Raw genomic sequence first — 16,560 nt, forward strand, 5'->3', positions numbered from 1 at the left:
GCCACCCAGACTTCAGCTACCACGTTACAGGTGGATGCAGTAATTCTCCAGTCAAATAGCAGCCATTATGGAAACTGCTCCTATTCCTGTACAAATTGAGCCGGGAGGGGAGGGGCGGTGGTAGCATCCCAAAATATGACGGGAGTCTTACTAGTCTTCAGTCTTAATAGCTAAGAGACACAATTAAAGGTTGTCCCAAGACAAGCAGGAATGCAGAGATTTACCCACTGCAATACTCTTCCCAACAACCTTTTGTTATTGTTGCTTTGACAGGGATTCTCTGCACATCTGAACAAGGTTACATCTTAGGGACTAGGTTCAAAGATTTAGCCATTCTTGGTTTCCCATTTTAGGGACTGTCACTACTGCACTCAAGGAACAGGAATTCTTTTTAAAATACATTCCCCAAAACACTCTCTTGCAAGAAGAAAAAAACCACCTCACGGAGAACGATTCTAGCCAGCCTTCTCTCAATCACACATCATTTTTCCATGGCCAAGGAGATACACAGCCCTCAGAACTTTTATCTCCATTTTCCATCCGACTGGCAGTCATCACAGAAGCAATATGATTCTGTGGGGAAAGTTGGTCTGTAATGGCTCCCCCAGCCCACCCCTGATCAAATTCAGAGTACAGGAAGTCCCCAGTTTAAGGACGAGTTCCATTCCCAAGGTCCGTCCTTAAGTCAAATGTGTACATAAGCCCGAACAGTATTATGGTATAATAATGTATAAGTAGTATTATGTAATGAACTCAAACCATTGTGTATTTAACTTGAATCACTGTGCACTTAACTTGAATTTTGCTTCAATAGGCTCCATTCTTAACTATGGGCCGTCCATAAACCGGGCATTCTTAACCCGGGGACTGCCTGTACATATGGCTTCCCTGACTTACAGATTCTCAATGCACATACAGAGAAAGGACTGAGTAACACACAACGGTCTGGACTTAGCCATAATTTAGTCAGTTATTTCCCAAAGCAGCTTCCAACACTGGATCAAGTGAGTTTAGAGCACAGATATTATGGGCTATACAGAAGTCACAGACTGAGAGCCCAGAGCTCATCTCTCTGTACAGTAACAAACTCTCTAACCAAATACCATTGGCTCTTCTGCTTCCAGAGCATTTCGCTGCCCTTGTGACCCATTCCACAGCAGCCTTGTAGTAACTGCTGGTGAGAAGGAAGGATCAACCTTTCCAGGACATGGAAGAAGATCAGAAAGGGAGGGGGGAAGAGAGGGAGAAAAAGGAAAGATTGATACTGCACCACAGATTCCAATACCTGAACAGAGGTTGGGAGTGACAAAGGACTTAGAGGTCCTCTGGCAGGGTATTCTATAATTTAGGACCATTTGGGACTTCAAGCTGCCAATTGGCACTGTTTGTTAGGAACATTTAGGAAGGCTATGATTTATGAACCTGGCTGGTTCTAGCTTCCATAACCAGCCTGACTCCATTGGTGAATAAGACCAGTCAAACACACAATACTATAGTCACAGGGAGAAAGATGGCACAGATCACAATCATCAGTTCTGTCTTCTTCCCAGCACATTCCATGTTCCAGCGAACTCAGGGCTAGGGCCAGAGAGGCACTCACTTAATTGTATTAGAGACTACCGGCAGACAAAGAGTCCTTCAGCAGCACAATGAGTGCCCAGCCTCCATGAGAAAGGGAGCATTGGCAACTATCAGTTTGTAGATACTGTTCACAACCCCTGGCGAACAAATAGCCTAGGGAACAACACGCTGTCCAGCCGGCTGTTCCCATCCTTGCTCGCTCTGCAGCTTCACAAGAGGCAGCCGAGTACAAGCACTCTCAGGTCCACTTCAGAAGCTAAGGTGTCATCTGTGCAGTACCAAGTGTCGGAACAGATGATTCTTCTGCAGCAGCAGGTGGCTTCACAGTTTCCTGTGGCACCTTGTCTGTTGGCACAGGGAGCTGGGGAGGAAGAAAAGAAGGGAGAGGACGATTCACAGCAGAATCCAACAAACAGTTCCTTGAAAGCAACACTGTTCATTTATGGAGATTTGGAGGGATGTTACAGATGGAGCTCAGTATCTTGCTCATCGTAGAAATCCTTTCCAGAAATCCACCCACCCAGCCACTTGCCTCTGGACTACCAGAAAACAGTGCTGGTGCCAAACCTGGGAGGGGATAATTTTCATTCTAAATACATCTGTGTTTTCCACACTTACCAAGCTTCGCTCTGGGAAGGCACTGCCACCTTCTGGGGCACCACTGGCTTCCTGGGCACTGCATTCCTCTGTGCTTCTCTCTTCTTGCGTTCTGGGCTCAGGCCCAGCACTGTTCCCTGAGATAGCACTCTCTTGAAGCAAGATGCCCCGTCTATCCAGCACACTATAAAGTAGAAGTGGGAGGTCAGGAAAAGTAAAGACACTTTTGAGAAGAAAGATCGGAGACAAGGATAGCTAAATGGATCCCATCTCAGACTCTCGTTATTTAGATATGCAGGAAGGGGCTTCCATCCCAGTCCCTCTGAACCGCATATAATCATCCTCAGGACTGCTTTATATACACAGAATAACATCTAGGTACAGACTGAACCATCACCTGGGAGGCAAAGGACCACACAGAACTTCGCAGCAGTTCTTCACAACGTTGCCATGGCTATAGGGATTCTGCACACGGTTTTTCCCTGTCCAGGAGCCTTTAATCTGAAAGAACAAGAACAGCAGCCTCCAAAAATACAGAACCAATGTTAGCACGGATCTACATGATGATATGCATCCAGATCCCAAATGAAAAGCATCTTTCAAGTTATTTTGGCTTCTTCCAATAGATCTCTCTTGGAACTTGGCACCTGCTGTTTTTCTAATTATTTTGTCCTAATGGAATGCCTTCCTCATCCACAGAAGAGTTTTACTCCCCCAGAGTCTGATACATCAGTCAGTGGCTCTTTACTTCTTGCAACTGAAAAGAAGCAACTGCCCAGTTGGAAATACAGGCTCTGTTCTGCCTAACAATTTGAGAAAGTTATCTCCAGAAGCCTTGCTGGAAAGAAGAACTGTGGAAGGAAGAAAAAAAAACCCACTGCAAATTGTAACAAAAGGACAAAAGGTAGAGATGGACTTCCTCTTCACTTCAATAAATGAAGATTTCTAAAAAAAAATCCACTACATGTGTTCTTTAGAAGGAAATCCAGTGGCTCCAATCCATTCAAGGGAGAATGGATTTTCTTTCAAGGAGCTTAGTCACTCCTGTCTAGGGGCAAGGCCAAAGCAGAGACTTCTATAAGAATGCCTAACTAACATTGCCAATAGGCAGCATTCTCAAGGAATGTGTGTTAAATACATACATACATGCATATATATAATTTACAGGAAAGGATGTGCCACTGGAAGTACTTACATCTTCATTCGTTGTCTGGTTCAGGGCTACCAGGAATGTGTGGAAGCCAGTTAAGCCCACCACAGACCAAAGTGTGAAAAAGCAGATCAAAACCTCCAGAGCCGTGAAAAGCTTAGTTAAGGAACACAAACTCCTTATGGAATCCTTAGCTCCTCCCAACACTATAGACATCCTACTCTATTCCCCACTTCACTGGGGAGCAGTGGATAATGATTTCTCCCCTATTTCTCTCTTCTAACAGGCAAGTTAAAAGCAGCTACAACAAGAAGAAAAGATATGTCCCTGGAGTTTCTTTCAGAGTATTCAAAAAGCCAATCTTCAGGGATTCTGTATGGAATGAAAACATAATGTATTTAGTCTGCAATTATTAACCACACCAAGAAAAGTAAAGACTTATTTCCCCCCACCCTTCCTTCTCTTCTAAGATGCCTGTCAAAGCTTTTGTAACACAGTGCAAGTCCCCCTCCTTACTACAACATACTCACTCAGGGCAACGTAGACAATATTGAAGGAGAAGATGTAGATGGTGAGAAGTGACAAAGAAAGGATGAAGAGGTAGAAATAACGGTAGTTCCTCTTTCCCACACAGTTTCCTACCCAGGGACAATGATGATCAAAACGTTCTGTAAGAAACAGAGAAGCTTGCTGCTTTTCTCTTTGACGCCATCACATAAACTTCAGCAAGATGCCAGCATGTCCAGAGTTCCACTAACATACCAAACCCACACTGCAATCCTTCTGGCTAACTATGAAACTGATTCATGCACCCGCTTTTGAGGTGGGAGGATTGTCAAAGTAGCAACCTTTGCCTTCAAAAACCACATAGCTTAAGGGCGCCTCTGTGATAGCAAGTATAACAACCTAAAAGAAAGCAGCTTTCAGATATTTTATGTATACAGTAAATTAAACCTACCATTAGACTATTATGAGTGTGGGGAATGCAGAGGGAACAAAGGCTAAAGAAACAGTGTGGCACAATGTCTCCTTTATCTAAAGCTGAAGATGATAACAAAACATAAGCTCCAATGCTCTGCTTTCAGGAACTACCATAATCTGATACAGGGAGGTTCCAAATCACAGCAGATGTAGTCTGGGTGATGGCTTCCTCAGCCTCAAAATTACAGACTGAGGGGCGCTGCTTTCATTTCACTGAAAGCAAACCACATTTTTTGCCTTTATAGTTAAAGACAGGTCTGAAGACTGGGGACTGCAGCTGTAGAAATCCTGTGTTCAGTGAGTGGAGTTCCCATGTCCCCAATTTTATTGCCCCTCCTAACAGTAGCAAGACTGCTCATTGCCAGAGAATGTCTACTTTCTGCAGAACAGCATACAGCAGCCAGCTCATGGTCCACCAGGAAAACCTACTTAGGTGCTTTTTCCCAGCCCCAAATACAGCCTTGAAGAGACTGGAGCCCAGCTCTATCACTCACCCACACAGTTATCACAAATACTGCAATGTGAGGCACGGGGTGGACGGAAGATCTTGCAGGTATAGCAGTACTTCAGCTTCACAATCTGGTTATTGATCTGGAAGTTCTTAATGCGGGGAGGTGGCCGTTGGCCGGGAGGCACAGTTCCATTGGTTGCCTCTAAAATGAAAGCAAACCATTCACTGCCTAAGCTTTGCCCATCTCTCTGAGTGGAGCAGGGGGGGAAGTATTCCACATCCTTTGGCTTTGCCACTTTCACTAATCACCACCAACGTACCTATTTCCATTTCAATGAAAGCTGCTTCATCAGGTAGGGCACGTGGAATAACCCCTGGGTCACTGAAGCTTGTCCGCAACAGGGTTGCCATTGCAAACAAAAAGAGAACTACTGCAAAGACAGGGATAGCTGGGGAGAGATGGATAGCAAGATACCGGCACCTAGGATAGGAGAGAATTCAGGGTCACTGAAATCAAACACAAAGACTTTTGTGCAACGACTAAAAAGGTTCTATAAAGGGCTCAAGGCAAGAATCCAAGCTCCATGGATTTCCATCATTTCACTACAGGCTACAGAAGGGACTTCTGGCAGCATTTTGTATTTTAAGAATCTCTTTTCTAAAAATATTTTTAACCTCCAATTATTTTTAAAAACAATACTTTTCAATCCCACATTTGTTGAAAGATCTTGGAAATAGCTCAGCAGCTTCTAGTGCAAGCTTAAAACTAAATCAAATTTGTATAATGACCTGCACTAATTTCTGGCTTCCACCTCCTATGGCATTTACTGACATGCTATGCTGGCATTGTTTAACTGCACCAGGGTGTAAAAGTAAACGTTTAAAGTATAAAACAAGCAAAGGCACTGGTACTTGTTTACACAGTATTTTGTATCTGATAATTGTTTGATATAAGTCCCGAAGACAAGATCCTTGTAGTTCAACATATAGGCTAGGCTTCACTTTCCATACTTGAGCTGTAACACAGTGATATACAGGGGACCCACAGGGAGTTATTAAAGCTAGACTTGCAGATGTGAAGGGGGGGGCATTGTGTAAGAAATTCTTTCATGGGAACAAATGCATTGTAGCATTCCTCTTTCAAATACTGGCCCCTCTACCCCCACTCGAGTTTCTTACACTACTGTTATATCACCACTGGAACTCCTAAACATAGGAAGTCGTCTCATCTAGCTCAGCCCTACCTATGCCAACCAATAGCAGCTCTGCAGGATTTCAGACAAAATTCTTTCCCAGGGCTATCTGTAAACGTAAAGCATGTCACTCATCCAGCAACTGACCAGGCCATGAATAAAACAGAACAGGAAGCAGAGATGTATAAAATGCGAACAAACCCCTTCTACCCCTACCTAAACAGCATTCCTGCCTACAGAAGCAAAATCTCCAAGGTATCCCAGAAATGGGTAAACTATACATCAAGCAGGAGTTTAAAAAAACTTGGTAGGTACCGCACATCTTCTGGAAGCATGTAGAAGAAATTAAACAAGAGGGAACGACCAATTCTATCTGCAGCAGCTGCCAACTAAAAGAGTCCCCTCTGGTGCAAGAAGAGGAAATGGGATAGCTGACAGTTGCTCTGCGGACTTTACTTTCCTGCTGGAGCCAGGAGAGAACCATTTCTGCATATAGCACAACCTAAGATGTACTGTAGCTGACTCCATTTGTCTTCTCCTGCCCATCTTGTTATCTTCCCCTATTACTCCCAAGACACAATTACCGTGTCACAGAAAATAGGTTACACACCAGCCTGAATACTCACTTCTGTGCCAGTACACTCACATTCTGCACTCATACAGGCATACCTCGGAAATACTGCAGGTTCGGTTCCAGACCACTATAATAAAGCGAGTATCGCAATAAAGCGAGTCACAGATCTTTTGGTTTTCCAGTGCATATAAAAGTTATGTTTACATTATACTGTAGTCTGTTAAGTGTGCAATAGCATTATGTCTAAAAAAACAATGTACATACCTTAATTAAAAAATACTTTATGGCTAAAAAATGCTAATCATCCTCTGATAGACTTGCTCAATGCAGGGTTGCCACAAACCTTCAATTTGTAAAAAAAAAACAAAAAACCACAGTATCTGCAAAGCACAATAAAGCAAAGTGCAATAAAACAAGGTATGCCTACATACAAGTATGTCTAAATGCTTATTTTACCCAAATAATTATTCTTCTAGGGAGGTGGCTTCTACAATTATGTGCCTGCTTTGCAAATTACTAAAAAAAAAAAAAAAAAAGAGTAGTAATGATGGGGGGGAAAAGGCTCACACAGAAATTGGACTTAAAAGAGTCACAGAAAACAATCCCTGAAAAAGTAACAGCAGGTCAGCATCGTATAAAAGGCCACCACCACTGGAAGCACCACTTGACTTCCCCTTTAGTCTATCAAATGTGGCCCTGAGCGCACTGGTATACTTGTAAATGGAAAAATAAATACTTTGCACACAAAATGCTTCAATACCTCCAAATGTTCTTAGAGTAGAAAAGGTATTTTTATCAAGGTATTTTTTCAAGTAATCATAGATAAGACTGTTGCCATCTTTCAGGACCATGGTACAATGTTTTGCTAGTCTTATTTTTCAAAAAGTATTCTTAAAATTGATTAGCTTTGTTTTGAACAAACAGTAGTTGCAGGCTCTCCCAATCTGGAGTGCTGCACCACAACTTTTGCTTTGTTAAAAAGAGTGGTAATTTTAAGCACATTCTTTAAAAGGCAAGAATAGAGTAATATGAAATATTACCCAGAATTTAGCTATTTTAATCTGTGGAATTCAGAACCTACAGGTAGTCCTCATTTAGTGACCAGAATTGGGACCAGCAACTCAGCCATTAAGCGAAGCAGTCGCTAAGTGAAACTGACTGTGGTTACAATCTTCAGCTTTCCTTTGCTTCAGAGACCTGTGAAGGTTGTAAATGTGAAGATTGATCATAAAGTTATCTTTCACCATCATAGTAACTGTGAATGGTCACTAAACGAGGCAGTTGCTAAACAAGGACTACTTGTAGTTCTTTCCATTAAAAATCTATTCCAGCACCAACATTCCCCCAACATTACAGCTTTACTACACAACAGAGTTTGGCATTCCAAATACTCAGAAGCTTGTATAATCACTCATTGAATATGCTATTTTTCACTGACTAAAATTAAGCTTTCAGGATAAAGAAAGACCTTTGTGGCTAGGTGGATCAGGTATACCAGGCAGCTGATCTCATATTTCTATCAAAACAATCAGACATACTTAATGAGTTAAAATATCCTCATAATAAATAATAAAAGGAATAATGAGAGCAAGAATTTCTGGCTCATGGGTTATTTTATATATTTAGCTGTACCGTAGCCCAATTTAGAGGGCTTCCAAACAGGTCATCCCCATCCACCTCTCCTATATTGGGTATTCCATGATAAACAGATACATGCCACAATAAAAATGTCTGCACCCCAAGCAACATATACATTTCAGTATCAAATTGGCAACTACGCCCCTTGGAGAAAAGGCACATCCCCAATAATAGTGTTATATGCCAACATTTTTATCTGGTTGATCTAGAAGCGCTGGCAGGAAGTATATTCAAATGTAAACAACATTTAAGCATTCGTGGAAATAAATTCACATGACTTAGATAAATTTATTTATAGTACAATCAAGTTGTTTTGACAACATCTGCTTTTTTAAAGAAATGAACCACCTATCCAACTCTGAAAGTCAAAAATATTGCTAGGGTAAAAGACCACACAGCTCAAATAGTACAGTAGCCCAAATGAATCACAGTGGGGTTTTTTTTGAATTCCTCCTACAGCTGTCACCACTTTTGGAAGAAAGGTTCAGATGCTGAACATTCTGGATCTTTTTCAAAACTCTATGTGAATCAGAAGCAAAACGAGTTTACGTATTTTGTTTTGGAAGTGACACAATGATCCAATCAACCTTGTCTCACATGCTAAACACACATAATAAAATCAACATTAAGTTGCTATATACTTTTACTCTGAATTTATACAGTAGTCCTTGATGTTACCCTTCACCATGTCCTTTCTCACCATGTCCTTTCTCATCCTGTTCTCATATCTGCTTAAAGCGGAGAGTGCCAGGATCTTATTCAAACTTTAACAAACACAAGCAAAACTACTAGCAAGATTCAAAGTCCTCTTTCTTTATTTAGAAACATTCCCTAGCATCACAGCTGATCAGAACAGCATGGTCTTTTCAGATTTGCAAGAAGAAATTAGACAGGTAGAGTGGAGAACAGATTGAAGGTTCACACAGAGTAAATAATATGAAGATTACAAACTTTCATTTTCTATAATTGATTATATGATTAAAATAACCTTCTTAAAAGTTCACACGTAGCAATCTTTTCCATATTGTCTTTTCATACAATATGATACGTCTTCCCAGTTTTCAAGCATAACCTTTCACATATTGGCATAGCTATTTATTTCTATCCTGGCAAATAGAAGGGGTAGAAATGGAAGCAGTAACAGACTTCATTTATTTGGGCTCCAAGATCACCGCAGACGGAGACTGCAGCCATGAAATTAAAAGACGCTTGCTCCTTGGGAGGAAAGCTATGGCAAGCCTAGATAGCATATTAAAAAGCAGAGACGTCACCTTGCCGACAAAGATCCGCATAGTCAAAGCTATGGTTTTTCCAGTAGTAATGTATGGCTGTGAGAGCTGGACCATAAAAAAGGCCGAGCGCCGAAGAATTGATGCCTTTGAACTGTGGTGCTGGAGAAGACTCTTGAGAGTCCCCTGGACTGCTAGGAGGTCAAACCAGTCAATCTTAAAGGAAATCAACCCTGATTGCTCATTGGAAGGATCGATAATGAAGCTCAAGCTCAGATATTTTGGTCACCTAATGCGAAGACAGATCTCTTTGGAGAAGACCCTGATGCTGGGAAAGATGGAAGGCAAAAGGAGAAAAGGACGGCAGAGGATGAGATGGTTAGATAGCATCACTGAAGCAATGAGCATGAAACTGAGCAAACTCAGGGAGGCAGTGAAGGACAGGAAGGCCTGGCGCAATATGGTTCATGGGGTTACGAAGAGTCGGACACGACTTAACAACTAAACAACAACAATTTATTTCTAATATTTTGTATCATCAATCAGGCAGATACATATAAAGCGCTGGGGAAGAGCTCTGGTTACTTCCCACTTCCTGTTAGTGCTGATTCTCGCCAAAGTACAGACTGGGGTGATATTTTGCCTAAATTTCTCCATGAAAGATGCTAAATCATACGATTTATGGAATAGTCCTATACATCCACTGTTGTATCACATTCTCTTTCTAACCTGGGAGCAGCTTACTAATCAACACAGGTAGTCCCCGGTTTAAAAACAAGTTCCATTCCCAAGGTCTGTCCTTAAATTGAATTGTACGTAAGCTGGAACAGTATTATTGTATAATACTGTATAAGTAGCATTGTGTAATTAACTCGAATCATTGTGTATTTAACTTGAATCATTGTGTATTTAACTCGAATTTTGCTACAACAAGCTCCATTCTTAACTATAGGTCATCTGTAACCCAGGCGTTCTTAATCCAGGGACTACCTGTACTATGACAGTTCTGATATTTGTCACTCTTGACCCAAGGTGGAAGAGCAGTTTCTAAACATATTACCATAGGAAAATACCAATATGGTATAGGGACTAATATAAGAAAAGTGGTAGGGAGATTCAGGTTCAGTTTCCACGTCTGATGCCACACTTCTCCAACTTGGGCATCTGAAGGGTGCCCAGGATGAGGACAGCTCTTTTTGTCTAATCTACCTTCTATGATTTTGCAAGAATAAATAAAGGGAATGAGGAGAGAGAATCATGTATCACCCTGAGCTCCTTGGAGAAAAATCTGCATATAAATGTAGCTTATTCAGAGCTGAAGAACTGTTTCTGAAATTTTCTCAAAGGCAGAATTTGAAGGATCTCTCTGCTATCCAGTTAACACTGTTTAATTAATACAGCAGTATTAATTTATTAAGATAACGTGCCTTCCCCCCAAGACTTTAGACAACTCACAAGACAAAAGCATAAGCTACCATAAAAGACAAATAGTAAAATCAATAAATCAAAGCACATCACATAGCACCTAAGCCACAGAATAATTCTTCCATAGGTTGACTGCTTCCTTCTGCCCCCAAAAGCCACAAATCATGCATCATCAGTTCTTGAGCCTGGCCTTCCTCACTGCAATTTCCAGCTGTTGTTCCAAGCAGAAGTGGAGTGTCCAAAAGAACCTCCAAGTCCTACACCTGCTCTTTATAGACACAGCCACCCCATCCAGGGCTAAACAAGGAAGAATTCTGAGTAAATTCTGAGTTTATAGCAGAAGTTAAACTAAATGGCCAAATGCTGGGTCACAAGATTCAATTTTCAAGGATCAGAAGCAGACCAATCTGCCCCCTCTCTCACCAGCAACTGCTTGAATGCTTACCAAAGTGAGTTGAAGGAATGTGAGTGCCAACATACAATTTTTTGTGCAACAAGATTGATCACTCTATTATCCTCAGGAATGCAACACTCATAAAACCCTAAGGAACCCATTACAAATGTGAAGTAGCCAAGGTTGATAAGAGTGATGCAGAGTCACTAAATGAGATGGAGGTAGACAATGCCAGAATCACGATATACAGGATTGTTTTTGGATATACACACCAAGCACCCAGAGGATCATAAATCCTCTTCATCTTCAACAAGCTAGCTTATTACAGAATATTAGGACTTCCTTTCAAATAAGCACATATACCATCATATTGTAATAACTATAGAAAAGCTATATAGAAAAAAGACCCAATTTCAAATTTAAGTCAGAACTTAAGCTTCCTTATGTGATATCTTCTGCTTAGAATAAGTTTAGCTTACAGCACATCCTGCTCTGAAGTCATTTGCCAAGTATTTGCTGTATAAAATACTGTATTCAGGTTAAAGTTACACTTAGAAGTCTTCATACACACATTTAGGTCAAGAAATCATATTGCAAGTCCTACCTTGACATAATTTTAAATTCAATTCATATGAAATTCAACACACTAGGTTTTTTACAATAAAATGCACATTTTCAAAAGGACTAATTTCTGTTTCAGCAGTAAATTATTTATTTATAAAGAAGACGTTTAGCTGCCCTATAGATAAGTTTATGGTGGCAAAGTCAACATCCATATAAATTTTAAAAATGAACAAATCAAAAGTATTGATCAGTCCAAAGCAACAGGTGAAAATAGGCATGGCAGGATGGTCTAAAAATACTAGAGGTAAATCTTCTTTAAAAAGTATACAGAGCTTTTGGTAGAACCCTCTAAACAATTGTTCTACAACAGAGGCTGTGGGAGAAGACACTACTGAAAAGGCCTTTTTCTAACTGCACCTGTGGACTTCTGATGTGCCCAGAGCTTTAACAGAAAACATGAGAAAAGGTACTCATTAGATACTGTACCTCCAAGGTATGAAGAGATGGGGACAGTGCCATACATGCCAGTTTCCTCTGGTGCCCACATTCTTTCATACCAGCATTTAGTTCCCAAAGTTAATCATGAGCCAGTGAAGATAGTAGCCCTCCAGTATAACGTAACTAGAATGGACCATCTTCAAGGGCAATTTCATATACAATGCATGGTAATAATCAAAATAGAGATTATTAACCATGCATCATTGCAATCAAGCTGTTTGTATTAGGGATCAGCCCTGAAACATCTGGAACCACTTCCTGTTCCAGAACATTTACTACTAGAAAAATGCTAGATCACCTCCAGAACAGCTGTCTTTGCATAGTCCAGAAGATTAGAACATTCCAAATTTCCCAGAAACAACCAGTCTCTGGAGATGGAATATTTTGCATATCTACATTTTCTATCCATATACAGCAATAGCTGCTATCCTAATTAAAAGATGTTGCATTCCATAATTAACTATGTCTCTGTGGCAAACTGGATCTATAAGCAATCTCCCTAACCCTACCTATAAACTTGTATAACTAAACAAACACTGAATATTACACACCTATCCATACAAGCCATCTAATAACAATTCCTCCACCTTGTCTGGCCCATATCTAGTTTGTTATCACAGCAAGGTATTGGTTAAGCACTTACACTGCCTTATCTGAATCTAATCAAGAAAATATGCATATCATGGGCATACTGATGGTACTACACTCTAAGTAATTTCATACACTGTATATATTTATAGTGAAACCATTATATTCTTAGTGATTTCAGTAATAATTAAAAGTATGAGAAATAACATGGATGTCCTACCATGATTTAGAGAGCTTATCACAAGATTGCTTTTATTTCAACTCCCCCTCTTCTGCAAAAATTGACCCCTGAGTATGCTTGCTTTTATACAATAAGTATTAATCCACATATATCAGAATCCCTCTCCAGAAATAGTCTTCCTTTGACCAAGTTATAAACCTGAGCATTCAGTGAGGGAAGTGCATAAGTTTCAGAAAAAGACACATTAGCAGAGTGTTTCTCAACCTTAGCAACTTTAAGATATGTGGACTTCAACTAGCTGGGGAATTCTGGGAGTTGAAGTCCACATATCTTAAAGTTGCTAAGGGTGAGAAACACTGCATTAGCATATGGGCCATTCATAACTGAGCAGTTCCGAAAAGGCTCCCAGAAATTATGCTACAAGCATTATTGGCAGTAGACAACATCTTTTGATTATGCCATTTCCTAATTTATATTGTAATCCATCCTTATCAGAACATCCTCTCAAAGGTGATTCACATTCTGGGAAAGGAAGCATTCCAGTCAGTAACAAACCCTGCCCAATCCACAATAGGAGTCACATTCCTCTAACAAGCCAAATTCATCCAGTCTCTACCCTTCAAATATCTTTGAAACCTGACACAGTACTCCATACTGGTAAAGGATACAGGGATTTATAGGTCTAGAGTAGCTCCCCTTTTCTTCACTATTTACGTGGGATTAAAGCAAAGCATTACTCTATTAAATTCCCTTGTTTGTTCACCTCTTTCAAATAAGAAACCTCGAGAATGAAAACAAACCTGAATTTAAAGCAGAGTACCTTGGAAAATTATTTCAAGATGGAATTCTTGACATCATTTAGGAAGACTTTTTAAAAAAATAAATAACAGATATCAGTTGTTGTTATGTTTTACCCTGACAAAAGTCTTGGAAGAATGTACTGGTGGGGGAAAAAAGGAGGCAACTTTCATAGCATCATCTAAAGGGATCAAGAGAAAAAACATACCCATCTCCACAAGCAGCCAAATGGGCTGTAGCGTACAAGAATGTGGGCTGTAAATGAACTCCAGCTTTGTAAACAAAACAAACAAACAAACCAATCATTATGAACTTACTCAAAAGCAAAGAAGAGAGCACATGTCCCCACAATGAGGAAGAGTGTCAAATAGAAGATGCCTTTCTGACGGGCCATCATAATGCGCCCGTCGCAACAAAATGTGTTCCTTCCTGGCAGCTTCTCCCATTTCCGCATCACCTTCTTTCTTGCTATCATCACAGACATGGCTGCACCTTCACAGAAGGCAGGATAACTCGGTAATGGCCCGTCTCCACTCTGGCCACCGGGAAGCACACACCATCCTCAGCAATCCAGCCTCAGCCCCTGGAAAGGTAAGCAACAGAGGAAAGGTCAATGCAACACCTGACAAGACACTTAGATTAGGAAATTGTCCAAGCCATTATTATTGGGAGCAAATCCTTCTTAGCAAACCCACATCCTACTTTTAGCTTTAGTCACCATGCAACATTTCATAAGCAAGAGAAATGCCTGACAAACCCAACAAGAAGGAAAGAGTATGTGCCACGATTCTTGGTATGAAAGAAACCTGCTTGATCCAGTACTGTATTGGATAATCGATCATGACTTCCTTTGGCAAATGAGACTAGTTTCAAAAAATCCAAACTCACTTGGACTTCGCTGCATTCCTGACAAACCTTTCTTCTTATTGAGAGGAAAACAGACTCTAGGAGCTGCAGCATTTTACGTAAGCTTTGTTTTCCTCCGGATGACATGTCAAACTGTGCTACACAGAGTAAAGCCTTATCCAATCAAAATAACATTTCATCACTTACATTCCATTTGTAACCACAGAATGCTGCATGGATTTCCGGGCACTCATCATGAAGTTAACACCCTGCATCGCAGAGTACTCTCTAGCACGCAGCCTTTGGACCAAGCCCAGACGTCTGGCACAGCATAAAAGATCGCTGGCCTTAGTACTTAACTCCAGAATCCTCCAATGACAAAACCCACCTGCTTCCTACGGAGTCTAGTTCCAGAGATGTTAATAATCAACTCCCCTGTCTCTTTCTGCCCCACCTTTTCCCCTGCTGCTCAAGCTACCCAAACCAACAACGAGAAGCTAGCATTTAAAAACAAACCACCCTTTCTCGCTTTGGTTTCGCAAAGTCTCAACAGCCCACAGCACCCTGACTACCCAACCAAGACCCTGAGCGGATTGGCAAGTTGCTCGCAAAGGGGGCTGCCCCAGACCCTCTGAAATTCGGAGATGAGGCTCAAAACAACTTGGCTCTCCTCGGAAACATGCGCGAGACCACCTTTTGTGCTTGGCTCAGCAACCCTTCAAGGAAAACGGGGAGGAGGACTCTCCCATTTTAACGCGCGACAAAGGGCACGGAGAGTGAGTGGAGAGAAACATAGTCCACCGGTTAAGACGAAATGAAAAGCTGGCTCCCACCCCCCAGGACAGAGTCTGTATTCTTTATTTTTCAACAGCCGGAAGAGCAGGAGGTTCTTTTGTTTGCTTTGGGGGGGATGAAGGAAGGAGTGTATTGATCCGCACGTACATCCACACTTACATCCTCCCCGCCACCATCCAAGCAACCCCAGACAACGCAGAAACGTGGAGCGTTTCAGCCTCTTTCTTCCGGATTAAGAAACAGCCCCTCAGCTTCTATATTTCGGCGTGATTACTCCTCACCTCCGCAGCCACGCTCCTCCGGCTCCCTGCCCGCGTCTCCAAAAGCGCCAATTAAAGCCCCTCGCAGACAAAGGCAGGCGCCGCGACCGCGCGCGCCTCGCCCCCCGCCAGAGCCCGGCAGCGGCAGCAGAGGGGGCGAAGAGGCGGCGGCGGCAGCCCCTCAGCCGGGGCTCCCCCCCGCGACCTTGCCCGCTCCGCGAGGATCCCGACAGCTGCCCCGAGCTCACTCCACACCCCGCCGGCGGCCAGCCCCGCTCGACGCGCGTCTGGGCATTCCCACGTACACCGCGAAAGGGACCCGCCCGGGGAGGCGCAGACCGGTTCGCGGGGCTCCTGCTGACAAGGGAAGGGAGGCCTGTCGGGCGCCGCACCCCACGTGCGGCCGGGCAGCCACACCCCCAGGCGCCCGGGCGAGAGTGCGGCCGAAGGTCTGAGAAGCGCCGCTCGAGGTGTCGGCACGACGCTCCCCCGCAGCGGCCGAGACGGGCGCGCCGCTTCCCCTTCCCTTCCCTTCCCTTCCCGACGGGCGCGGCGCGGCGCGGCTCTTACCTGCCGCTCGGCGCTGCCGGGGCTGAGGCCGGGCTTGGCTGAGGCCTTCCTGCTCCGTAGTGGCGCGGCTCTGAGGGGGAGAGAAGCTCGCTTCTTATTGGCCGAGCCGCGCCTCCGCGCCGCCTTCTGGCTCAAATGGGCGCCGCGATTGGCCAAGCTGCCCCTCACTCACAGTAAAGGGATGCGCCGGGCGGGGGAAGGAAAGAGGGCGAGGCTGGTTTTCTTCGGCTGGTTTCTTTCCCCCTCG

General features: G+C 42.7%; 1 protein-coding gene across 2 annotated transcripts; it reads right to left on the minus strand.

Annotated features, from left to right (window-relative positions):
* Positions 1-943: 943 nt before the first annotated feature.
* On the minus strand, positions 944-16,466 carry ZDHHC9 (zDHHC palmitoyltransferase 9). 2 transcript variants are annotated; one of them, XM_088151752.1, is made up of 10 exons: positions 16,314-16,466; positions 14,160-14,425; positions 5,081-5,241; positions 4,804-4,962; positions 3,859-3,996; positions 3,652-3,700; positions 3,374-3,476; positions 2,576-2,679; positions 2,200-2,362; positions 944-1,942 (listed from the first exon to the last, which is right to left on the minus strand). In XM_088151752.1, exons 2-10 carry the CDS (start codon positions 14,324-14,326, stop codon positions 1,838-1,840), a joined length of 1,149 nt encoding a protein of 382 aa, XP_088007878.1. In that variant the 5' UTR covers positions 14,327-14,425; positions 16,314-16,466; the 3' UTR covers positions 944-1,837. The 2 variants fall into 2 exon arrangements, with proteins under 2 accessions (XP_088007878.1, XP_088007879.1); XM_088151753.1 differs by lacking the exon at positions 16,314-16,466 and adding an exon at positions 15,765-16,016.
* Between the last annotated feature and the right edge of the window lie 94 nt (positions 16,467-16,560).

Source organism: Python bivittatus, unplaced genomic scaffold (assembly GCF_059951505.1).
Source record: "Python bivittatus isolate LINGU-HERP-01145 unplaced genomic scaffold, Pbiv_v1 ctg000670_np1212, whole genome shotgun sequence".
Taxonomy (NCBI): domain Eukaryota; kingdom Metazoa; phylum Chordata; class Lepidosauria; order Squamata; family Pythonidae; genus Python; species Python bivittatus.

Bases quoted from the DNA above. Each gene is read 5' to 3' on its own strand.
- ZDHHC9 (XM_088151752.1), bottom strand. From the start codon at position 14,326: ATGTCTGTGATGATAGCAAGAAAGAAGGTGATGCGGAAATGGGAGAAG. The intron at 3,997-4,803 runs GTGAGTGATAGA...TGTTTCTTACAG, and splicing joins TATTTGTGATAACTGTGTGG to AACGTTTTGATCATCATTGT. The intron at 2,363-2,575 runs GTGATGGTTCAG...TCTACTTTATAG, and splicing joins TGTGGTCCTTTGCCTCCCAG to TGTGCTGGATAGACGGGGCA.